This window comes from Sinocyclocheilus rhinocerous, unplaced genomic scaffold, assembly GCF_001515625.1.
Source record: "Sinocyclocheilus rhinocerous isolate Xijiao unplaced genomic scaffold, SAMN03320098_v1.1 scaffold3263, whole genome shotgun sequence".
NCBI classification, from domain to species: Eukaryota; Metazoa; Chordata; class Actinopteri; order Cypriniformes; family Cyprinidae; genus Sinocyclocheilus; species Sinocyclocheilus rhinocerous.
In genome coordinates this window covers 248,259-265,044 of record NW_015664010.1, presented here as the reverse complement: position 1 = coordinate 265,044, position 16,786 = coordinate 248,259, and the positions used below count along the sequence as shown (strand labels likewise).

At 32.2% G+C, this 16,786-nt stretch overlaps 1 protein-coding gene across 1 annotated transcript in view; it reads right to left on the bottom strand.

Annotated features, from left to right (window-relative positions):
* osbpl8 (oxysterol binding protein-like 8) overlaps positions 1 to 16,786 on the bottom strand; it is a 78,446-nt gene that overhangs the window by 20,947 nt on the left and 40,713 nt on the right. The window contains exons 5-10 of the mRNA XM_016539524.1: positions 5,147 to 5,217; positions 4,088 to 4,168; positions 3,858 to 3,959; positions 2,092 to 2,295; positions 1,086 to 1,170; positions 844 to 1,003 (exon numbers count right to left, since the gene is read on the bottom strand). Coding sequence (XP_016395010.1) covers positions 844 to 1,003; positions 1,086 to 1,170; positions 2,092 to 2,295; positions 3,858 to 3,959; positions 4,088 to 4,168; positions 5,147 to 5,217 — 703 coding nt within the window. The remainder of the gene's footprint in view (positions 1 to 843; positions 1,004 to 1,085; positions 1,171 to 2,091; positions 2,296 to 3,857; positions 3,960 to 4,087; positions 4,169 to 5,146; positions 5,218 to 16,786) is intronic.

The window sequence follows — 16,786 nt, the reverse complement described above, 5'->3', positions numbered from 1 at the left end:
TAAAATAAAAATGTATATATTTTGTATATTTATATAAATATAACATTTCAATATAAATGAAAAAATTTTATAATTTTTTTAAAAACACTTGAAATAAAAACTTCCAAATAGTGAGATTGGTTTTTAATGGGATATGCTTTTGTTGAAGCCACCCATTCACTTCATTATTTTAACATATACAAATTATTTTTATATAAATTACATTTATTAATTAAATTTCAATAAATATAATCATAAAAATGTAATATAAATAAATAAATAAATAAATTTTTTAAACACTTAATTTTTTAAAGAGATTTTTTTACTTCCAAAGTAGAGAGATTGATTTTTAACGAAATGATTTGTAATGGTATATGCTTTTGTTGAAGCCATCGGTTCACATTATTTCAACTTTCAGTAGTTTTGTCCAATTTTCAAAAAAATTCTGTTTCAAATCAAAGTTTGTGATGTTGTGATTAAACTCGTAGCTGCTTGTTTTGGTTCATGGCTTATAACACGTTTATGAAGACGTTTTTAAAATCCCTATGGGAAAATAAACAGGAAAAAACATTTCGGGAAACAATTTAGCCAAAAAAGTGGACGTTAAAGCACTTAATTGTAAATCTGCATAGAAAATTAAGTCATTTCTGTTACTGGTCATGTGCCATAAAATAAAAAGTACTATTGTATTAGCCAAGACTGAACTCTCACTTAAGATTTAAAGGAAATGTCACGGCACTCTGCCGCTGAACGTCCGACATTAAAAATGAACATGCAAGTGTCACTTTTTATCAACGCTGAATTAAATATTCATCTAAAGAGCCAGTAAGATGACAGCTGGCTGTGTTAATGTGCGTGTCTCACTGAAAGCCCTGCATGTTGTGTGCCCTCAGCAGACTGTAGAAGTTGATGTGCGAGTGCTCTGCGGTCTGCGTCGTCTCCTCTTTGCCCTCTCGGATCATCGTTCGCTTCAGCAAACTCGAGCATTTCAGAGCCAGTTCAAGAGCATCCATCCAACAGCGGCCTACACACACGACGCAGTGTGTTATAAGGACTGGTGCTGCAGTAACATACAGCTCTGTTCTGTAAATCTGTGTGTGTCTCACCATCTGATTCTGAAGCAGCTCTGAAGATCAGGTGGCTGCTGGGTAACGGCTGAGTGATGGAGCCCACGGCTTCTCCTTTAGGACCCTGAGACACAAACATAAACACTTCATCCAACTATCCAAATAACTTTTTACACTAATAAAAGAATATAAAAAATTGAATGAATATAAAAAGAGCCCATATTATACATACTCACTTTCTTTTTTATTTTATTGTTTTATTTAATTTTTTACATTGTTTTATAGTTTTAAATATATAAAATTGAATATACACACTGTTCAATATCTGTTTTAATAAAGAAATTAATATTTTTATTCAGTGAGTAGGCATTAAATTGAACAAAAGTGACATTTATAATGTTACCAAAAATTCAAATAATAATAATACTAATATTAATTCAAATAAAGTTCTTCTTTTGAACCCTCTATCAAATTCTTTCTAAAGAATCCTGACAAAAAAATGAGTTTCCAAAAAAAAAATACTAAAATACTAAAATAAAATAAAAAAAACTGCCAACATTGATAATAATCAGAAATGTTTCTTGAGCAGGAAATCAGCAGGATCATGTGACACTGGAGACTGGAGTAATGATGCTGAAAATTCAGCTTTGATCACAGGAATAAATTACATTTGACTATATATTCACATAGAAAATAGTTATTTAAAATTGTAATAATATTTCACAATATTACTGTTTTTACTGTATTTTTGATCAAATAAATGCAGCCTTGGTGAGCGGAAGAGACTTCTTATAGACCCTAAACGTTTCTCAAATGGTAGTGTGTTTTAAAATATTTAATGTTTAATATTTCTATAATATTTTTTAACATTACATTCAATATATATGCTTTTATTTATTAAATATACACATTATATATATTTTTTTATTATGCATCTAAGACATCTTTTAGAACTTTGAATAATTAGAACCCCAAATGCATAACAATGCGACTCCAATAATGTTAATCTTAATCTGAATGGCTCTCGCTGAGTTTTCTCGTGCACCTTGACGGCCCAGATGGACTGTTCGAGCGGGTGGAAGAGCTTGAAGCAGAAGCCGTCTTTCTTGGAGGGTCTCTCGATGAGCTCACATGCGTTGAGCAGGACGGTCCCGACCCACTGGCCATTCTTATTGGTCTTATAGATGAGCAGGACGCCTGGCTTCAGCACACACCACAGCTTGGTCCAGCTCTTCAGCGTGCCACGGATCTGAAGGAGATAAAACTGACTCGTACAGGACTGGACGTTTTCTCATATGGTTTGATTGTGTGATCCAAAGCTATGATCAATTTAACCTCCTTTCCTCCTGACCCTGCAGGTCTTTTTTCACATACTATCAGCAATGTGAGCATTACTGTGATTATTAGCATGGGTTGTTTACCCCTGCAGCAAGACGGCAAAATGAAAAATGACATTCACTTTTTAATCATGCTTTTGTCCCGTTGGATTTACTACCAAAATTGAATGCATCTGTCTGCTGTGGATGCATTGCGAGATATTCTATGAAGAATGAAACAATTTGGAGACCATTTATGCAGAGATGTGCATTAAAAGCATTATAAAATATGCATTACTAAAACAAGATTTTGCACCATAAAAAAGTGTTCTGTAACAACTCTCTACACACACCTTGGCAATAGAATCGCCATTGGCTAGTAAATTTTTTAGTTTACTCGCCAGATAGACACACAATATATATATATATATATATATATATATATATATATATATTTAACAAATACTCTGTCTCGCACTGATATATTATTATATATATATATATATATATATATATATATATAAAGCTTATGTTTGTATAATGGCACAGCTTTTTAAATATCTGAAAGCACACTCTTAACATCAGCCAGTCAAGCATTATATTATGATATTATGATAATTAAGCATTATTTAATGATAGAACTTTAGCAATTAGAACTAAAACTTGGTAATCATGTATGAAAGCATTTTTTGTCATTTTAGCTGAACTTAGGACTGGTGGTGGTGCTTAAGATATTGTTGGTCATGCAGTGTTTCTGTAAAAAAAAAAAAACTACTACTCTACTACTAATAACAATATAAAACGCACTACGGATTAATAAGCTGCTGGGTTCATGAATATTAATCACGTTGTCTGCGTGCGCTCGAAACTGATTTGGTGAAATCAAAACAGGGACGGTAATAGGTGAGCGCCAGCCAATGAGATTGCCGTTTGCGCATTAGCTCCGCCCACTACTGGAGAAACCTGCATATCTTCTGCTTGTTCTTAAAAGCTGGATAATTCTAAATGAACTGTTATTTTTACAGAAGAATACAACAAAGAATATCATTTACATGTAGCGCGTCAATTCTGTAAGACTCTCTCACTCGCTCTCTCTCTGTCTTTGCGTGTGTGTGAGAAACACAGCGCTATCAGCAAAGCGACGGCGAGTCGTGTGTCTTCACACTAGAGTTTACGGTGCGTCAAATACAGGTGCGCTGCGCATCCATCGAGATGAACTGAAAAACAGCACAGATCGCTTAATGGAGAGTGAAACTCTGAAGCGCTCAGTCAGAGTGAAAATATATCTGTGCTAAACTTACACTTAGCCTCTAACACACACTGGCGAGTAAAATCTAAGAATTTATTAGCCAATGGCTAACGATAGACATCATTTAGTCGCCCAGAGTGAAGATTTAGTTGCATATGTGAGTGATTTGGGTTGTGTAAGTTAAGCCACATCAAAGACTCCAGTATGAAAATGGCCTACAAGAATAAACACATTTTAAGGGCAAACCTTGAGCCAGTCAGCCATGACGATGACAGACGGATCAGTGATGGTGCTCAGCAGCTCTTTAGTGGCACGTTTCTTCTCTTCCCTGTAGTTCTTCTTTTGCACCTGAATAGACATGCACGCAAAACATCACATTATTAGTCATTATTATCATTAGTAATCAGCATGCATAAATAAAAAAATGCACTGAAAGTCTGTATTGATCAGTGTGTCATTAATGAGTATGGCTGTACCTTGAGTGACTCCTTCTTAGTAAGCTTGTTTCCAGACGCCGATACGTCCTTATCTGAGCCATTATAGAGCTTTGTTTCCGACTGCAAAACCAACATAAGTGTTAGTAATTTACACGGCATGATGAACATTATGATATTATGAGCTGTGCCTTAGGCAGGCCTAAATTAATGTGGCATAATCCATACATATTTACAAATTATTTATACACACACACACACACGCAAATAAATAAAAACGAATCGTGAAATCAAAATCGTGAATCGAATCGAATCGTGAGTTGAGTGAATCGTTACATCCCTAGTAGATATATTTATAAAAACAATAAAAATGACAAAAACACAGTAAAATTACTTTCAGGATCATTATAGTTAAAACTGAAATAAAATTAAAACCGTAACAAACATTTTCATTACTTGAAATAAATATTAATCATAACACAAAATACAATATAATGCCAAATACAGTTTTATAACTAATGAAGCACTCACAGTCAGAACATTTAATCAGTTCACCTTCCAGGTGGGTCTAAGCTTAATTTTGGACCGGTCTTTTAATTTCACCCCGAAGCTTTTCAAAGCCGATTAGGTGAAATATCTTTATGTGAACATGGGTTAATTAGCCCTTTGAAAGGGTCTGAAGGATCTCTGTTAATTCCTCTCTGACGCTCGTGTCTGACGGCTCTGGGATTTATTCTGGATTTCGAGTGCGTCTCTTAATGGTCCGTCTGGATGTGGCGGCACGTCTACGACATCTAAAACCCACCAGAGTGACTCAAGCTAACCTGTGACGCACCGATTTAGCGTTTATGTGTGTTCACAAATCTAGTCTTATCTGGTCTAACGGCTTCAATGCTACGATGCATTTGATCACATTAGCGAGCGTGGGATGTTAACGGAGACTTCTCTAGGGTTATTTCTGACATGCTGCTAATCAACGCCCGTCCCCCTGCTGTCCCGTCACCTCTGAGACGCTCCTGACTATGTATAATTAATAAACACGGGCTGAAGACCCGTATCGATCCGATTCCAGCCCCAGAGGATCATGGGTAGGGAGTTTACCTTGCTCTTGGATATGGAGTGTGAGGAGTCTTCTTTCAGAGGCAGGATTTCGTCTTTGCCACGATCAAAACCTGCAAAAACAAGACATCGTGATTCAACTCAACCGGTTAGGATGATATTTCACAATCATCTAAAAAAATAACAGGTGTAAACAGCACAAATCATCATGTTTATAATGTATGTGCATAAATGTTTTGACTTTTAAGTACACAATTATGTGTTTCAGTGTTATTTTGGTATCATTAATATACTATTATAGTTTTACTTTCTATTTTGAATTAGTTTTTATTTTCCATTTCCATTTTAAAGTGTTAATAATTTTGTTGTGTTTTTTGGTCATTTTTATTTATTTATTTTTTATAAATATGTCTATATGTCTCAGGGTTATTCTATTTAACTAAAACAACATCTAAAACAACATAATAATAATACTAAATAGCAATAAAACATTTTATTCCAGCTAGTTGCCAATGCAATATTTCTCATTTTCATTTTAGTTTAATTTGTAGTACTAAAATGACTAAAACTAAAAATGAAATAAAATAAAAACTATAAACATTAATATAAAAAAAACGAATAAAATGACAAAACACAACAAAATTACTAAAACTTTAAATAAAATTAAAATGTAAAATAAAATAAAAAACTGATTCAAAAACTATAATAGTATCTCAATGGTACTAAAATAACACTGCTGTGCATATAAAAATATTAAATAAAAATATAAAAACCTCACTGTTTTGTTCGTCCTGTCTCAATGGTACTAAAATAACACTGCTGTGCATATAAAAATATTAAATAAAAATATAAAAACCTCACTGTTTTGTTCAGTTTTTTTTGTTTTTTTTTTCCTGTGTAAAATTCATCACCAAATAAGGTTGAGTATAAGTCATGTTATGTTATGATGCAATAAAAAGAAATATTAGAAACAAATATTAGTGATAATATGTATATACACACACAAATATACATGTAGGATTTTCATGATACCGTCTCAACACCACCGACAAGTCTAAGAGAGATTGGTTACATGTTGCTAATAAACAAGAAGCCAGAAAATGCAATATGTTTTCAGCTTACACTTATGAATAGTGGTTTATTTATTTAGCATTTAATACAATATCCACATCAAATGCTATATTCATGGCAAACTCAAGAATAATAACATTTAAAATAATTATAATAACAGTAATACTTCAATGACTATATACAATAATTCCCAGGAGAAATTTATTTATTTATTTTGGTAAACAGTGGCATTTTCAGAGACATTTCAGTATTTTATCAGCTTCACCTGCTCCATATTCAGCTGCACTCAGGTATAAAATCTGATCCCAGACCTGTATCCATTTACATTTAGTCATTTAGCAGACGCTTTTATCCAAAGCGACTTACAAATGAGGACAATAGAAGCAATCAAAATCAACAAAAGAGCAATGATATAATATAAGTGCTGTGACGAGTCCCGGTTAGTCTAACGCACTACACATAGCAAGGGTTTTGTATTTTTATTTTTTATAATAAATAGAAGGAATAAAAAGTAGATCGAGCTAGTGTTACAGGGTCAAGTTATTATTATCTTTTATAATAATTAAAAGTAGATAGAATAGGAAAAGAATAGACAACGCTATTGTTAGAGGGTCAAGTTTTTTTTTAATCAATAAAAAGAAAACAAGTAGATAGAATAGAAATAGAATAGAGAGTGCTAGAGTTAGAGGATCAAGTGTAGATGGAAGAGATGTGTTTTTAGCGGTTTCGTCTGCCTCTTTAGGACGGCACTATAATACGCCGTTCACTTGCAGAACGCAAGCTTCTAGAGGGCACATAAATCTGAAGTAATGAATTTAGGTAAAGTGGTGCAGAGCCAGTGCTTGTTTTGTAGGCAAACATCAATGCCTTGAATTTTAATGCAAGCAGCTAAATGGTAGCCAGAGCAAATTGATGAACAGAGGTGTGACATGCGCTCTTTTCGGCTTGTTAAAGACTAATCTTGCAGCAGCATTCTGGATTACGGTAATTGTAGAGGTTTGATAGAAGTGGCTGGAAGACCTGCCAAGAGAGCATTGCAATAGTCCAGCCTGGACAGAACAAGAGCTTGAACAAGGAGTTGTGAAGCATGTTCTGATAGAAAGGGCCTGATCTTCTTGATGTTGTATAAGGCAAATCTGCAGGACCGGACAGTTCTAACAATGAGGTCTGTGAAATTCAGCTGATCATCAATCATAACTCCAAGAGGCCACATCTTTCAAGAGCCGAGCCTGATTTCAGCTAAAGCAGAATCTGTGATTATTTCAGTCCCGCGACCATGAAAAAAATATCTGTGTGACGGCTGTATCAACACTTCTGAGTGCCGTGAGGAGGAAAACACACACACACAACACACACACACACAGCTTCTAAATATCACCTGAAAATAACAGGTGTAAACCGCATAAATCACGCTTATGATGTATGTGCTGATGTGTACTAGAGTTTTTGACTTATTTGTGCACAAGTATGTGTTGCAGTGCTATTTTAGCATAATATAGTTTTTATTAAATTAGTTTTCATTTTAATTTTAGTTACATTTTTAGTAATTTTGCTGTGTGTTTGTCATTTGTTTTTGTTTTAAATATAGGTTTTTGAAATATATTTCTAAAAAATATAATTTATATAGTTTTATGTTTTTGGTTTAAAGTTTTTGGTTGGTTGTATTTAAAATTATTTATTGCCATATCACATACCGATTAAACATGCAACAATATAATAAACACAGTACAATAAAAACCAACATTATATAATTAAACTTAAACTTAAAACCTTGTAAAATATAAAAATAGACAAGATATTGTACACACAGTTCTATAAAGGATTCATTAAATGTACTAACGTTAATGTTAATAAAAATAATTGCAATTGCAAAGTTTTTCAGGTTCAAAGATTTAAGATTAAAAAAATTCAAAGATTCAAAATATTAAGAAAAACTAATAGTTTCACAGTGATACTAAAATAACACTGCTGGGCTATAAATATAACTATCTTCACTGTTTTTCAGTTCATGTTTATTTTATTTCAAGTAACTCAATGTTTTCATGGTTTGAGTTTTAGTTTAGATGGTGACAGGTCAATGGATGTGTGACCCTGAGGAAAGTATAACCCTTCATCGTTATCAAAAAACAGATTCATAAGATAAGGCCAAGGACGATGCGTCAATGTAACGTCTGTCAAGACTTGTTAGTTTCTCAGACAACTATAGCACAACTGTCAATTTATATAACATCTCTACTTGACGGAGTCATTGTCTCGGCTTTGTTGGGCTAAAGTGGAAGAAAAAAGTTGACAAGTTAAAAGAAATTATGATTGAAGACACCATAAAATAACTTAATAAATGCAGTTTTCTGTCCTATGTTGGTCTACTGACATTCTGACTTTTCTAAGATTGGACAGGATGAATCACAAACCTTTTTATAAAGTGCTATTTGTTATTTAAAGACATTCCCAGTCCAGAAAGCAGCTTTATTGGACAAAAATATGCATACGCCCCTGCAGAGGATGTAAAAACAGCAATATTTTTGGTGTGTTTTCCCCTGAAGAGAAAGACTGCAACATTTTAAATGCGTATACACCGTAAAAAAAAAGATTTTTCGAAGGAGTATGTTTTAAAAGAAAATACTATTTCAGTCTTTCCACTTTAAAATTTCACAATTCAACGTGTTATTTGCAGTTTCTTTGTAATTCTTTGTGAAATTTACTAGCCATTTCTGAGCAAAAATTGTTTACTCTACACTTCATTTTTTTCAGTGTATCTGCTAAAAATTTTATTTTTTTACTAACTTTATAGTACTTTTTATATAGATATACATATAGATGATCTAAGAGCACAACTACTGACAACTCAAGACATTTTGGCCCGGTTTAATCACAGATACTCAACAGCAGGCGACTCTTTCCTGCTATATGAGTCACGCAAGAGGCTTTAATAAAGGAAAATTGTGCTTTTTACTGACAGAATGGGACTGTTTTCAAGCTCTCCAGGATCTGCATCAAGCCTCAAGATTATAGCATTATAGTCTCACCTGATGTTTTTGGATCAGGCGAGCTGCTGCGGATGCAAATGACGACCCATCGATCGGGTAATCAAGTCTATTGTTTCCTGTTTCTCCTCCACAAACCGGGCCAAGCATTGTGTTCATCTCGGAAAAACAAGCCACTCCAAGAGCTCTTCAACATGTTAATCATACGCAGAAAAATCCACACGTCCTCAACCTGATGAGGGCATCAGCATAACTCGTCTATTAGCATATTAGCCACCTATTCTGCGCCGCATAAATCTGCATTAACCATGCTTTCATTTAACAACAGGCTCGTGTGTGTCAGGATGTAGTTTTACTTCACAATCTGACTGGAACTGGAAAAAACTATCCTACTGATTAAAGCGGACACACACACACACACACACTCACACTTTATCCGTCTCTGGATATCTAGTCTCCGACCTCAAGTCTGTCCTTAAAAAACCAAACAAACAATAAGCATGAGCGACCTTTAAATTCCTCTGTCCTGTCAGTTTAGATTTATTCATAAAACACATCCCTAAAACTCAATACGTTTACATTGCATTTAAAAATGTAGAATTGCACTTTTGATAACTCTAAAATACCGTTTTTTATGACCAAAATTGTTCTGATTACAGATATGAAGAACGGATCAATAATTAGTTTTATTCCACATTTTTAAATGACTATAAAAATCATTAGACTACAAAAAATGTTCAATATTTAATAATAATATTAACAATAATTATTATGATTGTTTTTGTTGTAATTGAATGATTATTTATTATTGTGATAGTTTATTTATAATAATAATAACAATAATAATACAGTTTTATTAAATTAAATAAAAATACTGCAATTATAAAAATCATTAGACTACAACAAAAAAAACTTGCATTATGAATATTTAATAATAACAATAATATATTTTTTTGTTGTAGTCTAATTATTTTATTATTGTGGTGTTTTCATTTACACAACAACATTACAACAACAATAATTGCTTTATTATAAATAGATATATTACAATATTAAAGAAAAATCATTAAAGAAAAAATTCATTACGAATATTTTATATTATTATTATTGATAATATTAATAATAATCATATTTTTTCTGTGGTCTTTATTTATTATTTTAATATTTTTATTTCTAATAATAATAAGAATAACTTTAGTTGATCTGTAATTGTTGTCATAACACAGACATTTAGCGCCGAGCTACAGGAACACAAGCAAGACGACAGCTAACTCCACGAGGAGCGAGAGGAGACATCTGTGTGTGTGTGTGTTAAGCCCTAACGCTGCGTGAGTAATAATCCACTCATAAAGCAGGACCTCACAGTCAGACTGATCATTAGCCAGAACTGAGAGAGAGAGAGATGGCTTGGACTGGATCTACACAGAAAATCTGAAACTGAAAAGCACTGACAGATCTTTGTCAGACAGCAGCTCTGCAGACATTCACCTGCTTATCAAACATTCAGCACACGTGCCTGCAGACCAACAGACAGACAGACAGACAGAGAGTCCAAGCACAGATAAAACTATCACTGCTGTCTGCTGAACAATGCTGACTCCCGTATGTCTGTATTATATTTGAATAATGTAAGCGAAAACAACCCAGAGAGGGTGATCAGGACCCTGACATGAAGATCGAACCCTTCAAACGCATGAAAGCATTGTGCATGAATGCTTGTGCAGCATGTTTCCGTGTGTATTTGTGTTTGTCTGCAGTGAGAGAGTGACGTGTCGGATATTTCCACACTCCTGCAGCGTCCTTGACTACGGCAAACCAGCAGAGACGGGTGTAATTCCACCCCGACCGCCCTCGCAAGCTTCAGTCCATCTGAAGGACAGAGACCATCGTCTAGAAACAGACTAACTATCTGTTTAACACTTCATATGACGGACGTGCCACATATGAGTGATTCTACAGACTTAAAATGTTGTGTTCAAAATTTTAGTTTATGTCATTGCATTCAACTAAAACCTACCGACATTGTTGACACAGGGTATAACAACTAATTTTTTGGGGGACTTTTTTCCACACACTGTTACATTGGTAGTGTAATACAAAGATTATTATTATAAATAAAAATATTACAAATATAACAACAAAAAACTTGCATAATGAATATTCAATGATAACAAAAACAACAACTATAATATTCATATTGCAATTATTTTGTTGTAGTCTCATAATTTTTATCACTGTAATATTTTAATAATAACAACAACAATATTGATTTTCATAATATAATGAAATTCAATATAATTATTGTTATTTTATATAATAATAATTATTATGATTGTTATTATTTTTATTATGTTATTTTTGTTATTATTAAATATTCATAATAGTTGTAGTTTGGTTGTGTAATCATTCATTTTTTTTAATTGTTATTAAGTAAATAATTCTTATATTAAATAATAATAATAATAAATATTATTCTTATTTATTATTATTATTATGCAATATTCTAAAATCATATTGATATATTCTAAATGCATATATAATAATTATAATAATAATAATAATTATTATTATTATAATTATTATTATGCAATATTCTAAAAATATTCTATACTTTTACACCTTGTTACACTTGTGGTGTTGGTCAAAAATGGCCGGCCTACAAAAAAACAAAAAACAAAACTCATTATGCTATATTATTACAAAATATGAGCTCAAGCACCTCAGTTTTGAGGGAATATTGCCAAAATTATGCAAAAATAATGTAATTTTCCACTTAAAAACTGAGGTGCATGAGCTCAGACCAATGAGGCCTACGATCATCCCGATCCAGAAGGAAATGTGAAAACCTGTGCTAACTGAAAGAAAACAAGCTGACAAAAAGACTTAACCCAAGATTTGTTTATAATCTAGCATAAAAAGATATTTACAAGCAATTTGTAAAAGGCTGGTCATTTTTGACCAGGAACACCAAATTAGGTAAAGGATTTTTAGCACAGCACAAAGCTAAAACTCTGGTTTTCACCCTCTACACTTGACAATGTGAGCATCACAACCTCATTAATGCAGAACAAAGCAAAAACACCACGTCCTTGCGGCACAAAGATAAATGGAGTATTACTGCGAGTCATCCGGTCAGCACACAGGTGTCAAGACGGGAAATGCACCTTTGTTTTTGAGCACGCTGTATATTAATAGTCACACATCTGTGCTAATCTGCCAGCTCATACAGTAAAGTGCAGATCCGGACCGGTGCGCTGAAAAATCAATCTGTGGGATAATAAAGCTCAACTTGTTCCGGAAGTAAAAATTTTGGTGAAAATTGAAGAACCTTTTAAGACAAATCAAGCACTCTGAGGTTTAGCAATTGCATCTGTCAACTTAGTTTAACTTCATTAAAAAAAGATGATTATTGGTTATGTAGGCTATAGGAGAAAGTAGCTATTGATCCATTTGAAGTGAATCTGACAAAAACAGTTTCTTAAAAACATATTTCTGGTGTTATTGTGCATGTTATTCAAATAAAACAAAACAAAACAAAAAGTAACCTTTCAACAGCATATAATTACTTGATCCACCTATTAAACAACTTTTCTTGTCAGATGATGTCATCAAGGACACTTTTCGCCATCCAATCAAATTGCAATGGATAAAAATGAAGCCCTGCCCAACACTTTTCACTCTGAAAAACATTACTAAAGTTGCTTCATTACGAAAGATCTTCTAACATAATGTAGCTGTAGCAAAATAGACATTCAAAAGAAAAGAAAAAAAGGACTATTTTTAAGATTTAAGAAACATTTAAGAAACAGCGAAGAAAAGGCAAGATTTTTTTTTATTTAAATAAATAAATAATGATAATAATAATAATAAATACAAAACCAAACATTTTATTATTAATTTTTTTATTAAAAAATACATTAATTAAAATTTTTTTACAAATGTAATAAAATCAGCGTAAATCTGTTAATTGTGAAAACGTATTAAAAAGTATGAACCGTTAAAATTAGTGCTTTCAAGCGATTAATCGCATCCAAAAGAAAAGTTTTTGTTTATATATGTGTGTGTACTGTGTATATTTATTATGTATATAATATTCTTATATTTTATATTATATATAAATATATTTTATAAACATAACATATTTTTCTTAAATATATGCATGCATGTGCTTGTATTTATATATACTTTATAAATGTACACAGTATACACAGATATACTGTATTATGTAAACAAAAACTTTTATTTTGGATGCGATTAATCACGATTAATCGTTTGACAGCACTAGTTAAAATATAGTTAGTTGTGGAACAATCAATATTCAAATAGTTAAAATGTATTAAATATAATTGAATATTATTTATTAAAACAAAAAAATATTGATGATAAATAAATAAACCTTGTTAATGTGTATTTAAAATATGTTAAGTTTTTTAGTAATATTACAGAAATCTTACTGTTTTATGACTGACAAATGTGCATTACATTAAGTTTATTATTTATTGTTTATGTTAAAACTGTGTAATCCAAATGGATATAATTTTTTTTATGCAATCCAAATATAAAATCTTACATTTAGGCCTAAATAATTTATTTTCAATAGGCTACAATAAAAACACAAAAACCCATCTGAATCATCTGAAATCCTACAAAATTAAGTTAATTCATTCTGCAAACATTTTACTTAAAAAAAAAAAAAGAAAAAAAAAAAGAAAAAAGAAAAAGTGATGTACTTCTGAAGCAGTCAGTTTAGTTATGCTTATGGGAAAATGAATGAGAAAAATAAATGATCTCTGTTGAGCTCTGCATCTTTATCCACTATAATGACACATGAAGCTGGATCTGAGTGACACAGTATTAAATCAAAGCCATTACCCTCTGAGCGAACCCCGCTGATTTTCACACAGGTGAACGTGACGCGCAGATAAGATTTGCACGAATGCAATGTACTCTGGGTCCATTAGCTAATCTCTGCTCAGTGGACTCCATTAAAATGCTAAAAAAAGGATAATGATAATGAAAATGCCGGGTAAGCGTACAGACATGAATTTTAAAATAAAAACACTATCCCTGAAGCATTCTAAAGGAAGACTAGCATCTGCCAGCGTCAGTACATCCAGAGCGGCCCGTGTGCCTGAATAAGAGCATTTAATGCATCCCTCTCTTCTTCAAATCATAATCATGAGGGATAAATGGAGCGCAGGCCGCGCTGACATGAGTCAGATTCACTGTGAGAGCTGAAACTACTCAATATCTGCAGCAGAAACATCTGCGTCCTGCTCAACAGCTCGATCTAAAGACCTTGAGTAGACGACGAAGCAAAAACAGTCCTGATTTATGCTATTTCGACCCGTATGATTAATTTCCCATCAAATGAGGTTTCAGAGAACTATGGAAATGAGAACTGGTTCTTCTTTGGAACCATTTACATTTTTTAAAAAACACTGGAACCGAATGATTTGGTTCTTGAACATTATTCTTCTGCCGATGTAGACAGAACACAGTAGTAAAATATCTATAAATATAAAGACAATTTATATTTATATAGTCAAAAATCAGTCTCAGGACCGATTCAAACAGAAACTTCAGATAAACGGAACCATTATTATGTACATTACTTAATTATAAAACTTAATTAAGACTGAATTTATTAGGACTTGTAAGTGAAACTAATTTTCAGAATTATTACAATAAATTTAAAAAACATTTAATAAAATATAATTAAATAAAAAGTTATTATCATTAAACAAATATTAATTAATTATATATTAAAAACATATTATATAAAATAAATAAATAATAAAATATATTACCAAAAATTTTTTTGTTTGGTTTTGTTTAGTATATTGTTGATATATATTTAGGATAAATTATTCCTTAATTATTTAAATAATAATGAAGGCGTTAAGTGGAACCAAAATTGTAATCATACAGATATATTATTATTAATAATAAATATTCGTATATAATATTATAGATTTAAAAAAACATAAAACCAGTACAGATGTAATACATTTAATATATTTTTATTAATATTTTTAATAAAAATATATTACTATATGTTTATAGATATATTATTAATAATAAATATTCATATAATATTACAAATAAAATATATATTATTACATTTTTATGGATATATTAATAATAATAATAAATGGAAAAAAAAAAACATAATACCAGTAACAAATGTATAAATTGTATATATTTTTTAATTAACATTATTTACTAAAAATAGGATAGGATAAATTATTCTTCAATTATTTAAACATAAAATATTTTTTATAAATATTCTACATTATTATGATAAATATAATAATATTATTAATAAAAAAACTAGTAAATAATAGTATTTTCTATTGAGATGTTGGTCCTCCTTTAATGTTTTAATTATTCTTTTAATAATAAATAATTAACAAACAGTTTATACTAACTATATACTCAACAATACACTAAACAAAACAAGTACATTTTTGTTTACTATATTGCAGAGTATTTAGTAAGGATACATTTTTCTTAAATTTTTAAATGAATAATGAAGACTTTAAGTAGAACCGAAATCATAAGTTAAATTCCTTATGATTCCCATCCCCAGTGCTGACTACAGAAAGATGTGCATTTAATAGCACAACGTTTTATTGAAGGTTGAAATGAATGTAATGCATCACACACTCAAAAAAGAGTGATGCAATGAATAACAGATGCTGTCGGTTAATGGATGCACTTTAGTTTGGAGAGCAGTCCAGAGTCAAATGCACACGTTCAGTTGACAGCAAGCTGCCAAAACAATAAAACTTAATAGACTGCTGCTACGTCCTTGATCGAAACTATCTGCCAAACAAATAAAACACGTAGAAGTTTCCCGAGATGGACCCACCTGGCAAGCAGACGGACAGCTCGTTGTAGCCCCCAAACGAGGCGTTGCGTATGAGTTTGCGTCCGTCGGGATGGGGTGGCCGGCCCGAGATGGTTCCTCCACAGGTGGAGAACCGGCGGCGGCCCAGAATCCCGTCTTGCTTCATCATGAGGGCGGCTGTAGGGTGGCCTCACCCTGAAGAGGGCGAGGCTGAGGGGCTGCGGCGGTAATTCGGCAGTCACCACACACACACACACAAACACATTCAGCTCTGCTCTACACACATACTCCACTGCTGCTAGTACTACAGCTGACCGAGCGCTCTGAAGATACACTCACGCTCCCTCACTGTTACTCACTGCAGCTCCTCCCTCTCGCTCTAGAGCGGCTGTGTGTGTGACAGAGAGAGAGAGAGAGAGAGAGAGAGAGCCGCGGATCTCATTCTTGGTCATCTGACCATCAGTGGGAAAAAAAAAAAGCTTCAAGCTGCGATGTCACTAGACACCTGAAACTCATGTTTTTTTCCCCCAGTTTTATTCTGATCTGATTGCATGATGTTTGTGGTGAATCTGACAAAAACGTGTCTGGCTTACTAAAAAAAAAAAATCTAATACATATTTATTTTGGGTTTATTTATTTTAGTTTTATTATTTAAAAAATTATAATTACTCTCTCTCTCTCTACCATAAAATAAAAACAGAATAAAATACTAATAACAGTAATATATATATAACTCATATTTTTCATAAACAAAATAATTTTTTTTAAAATATA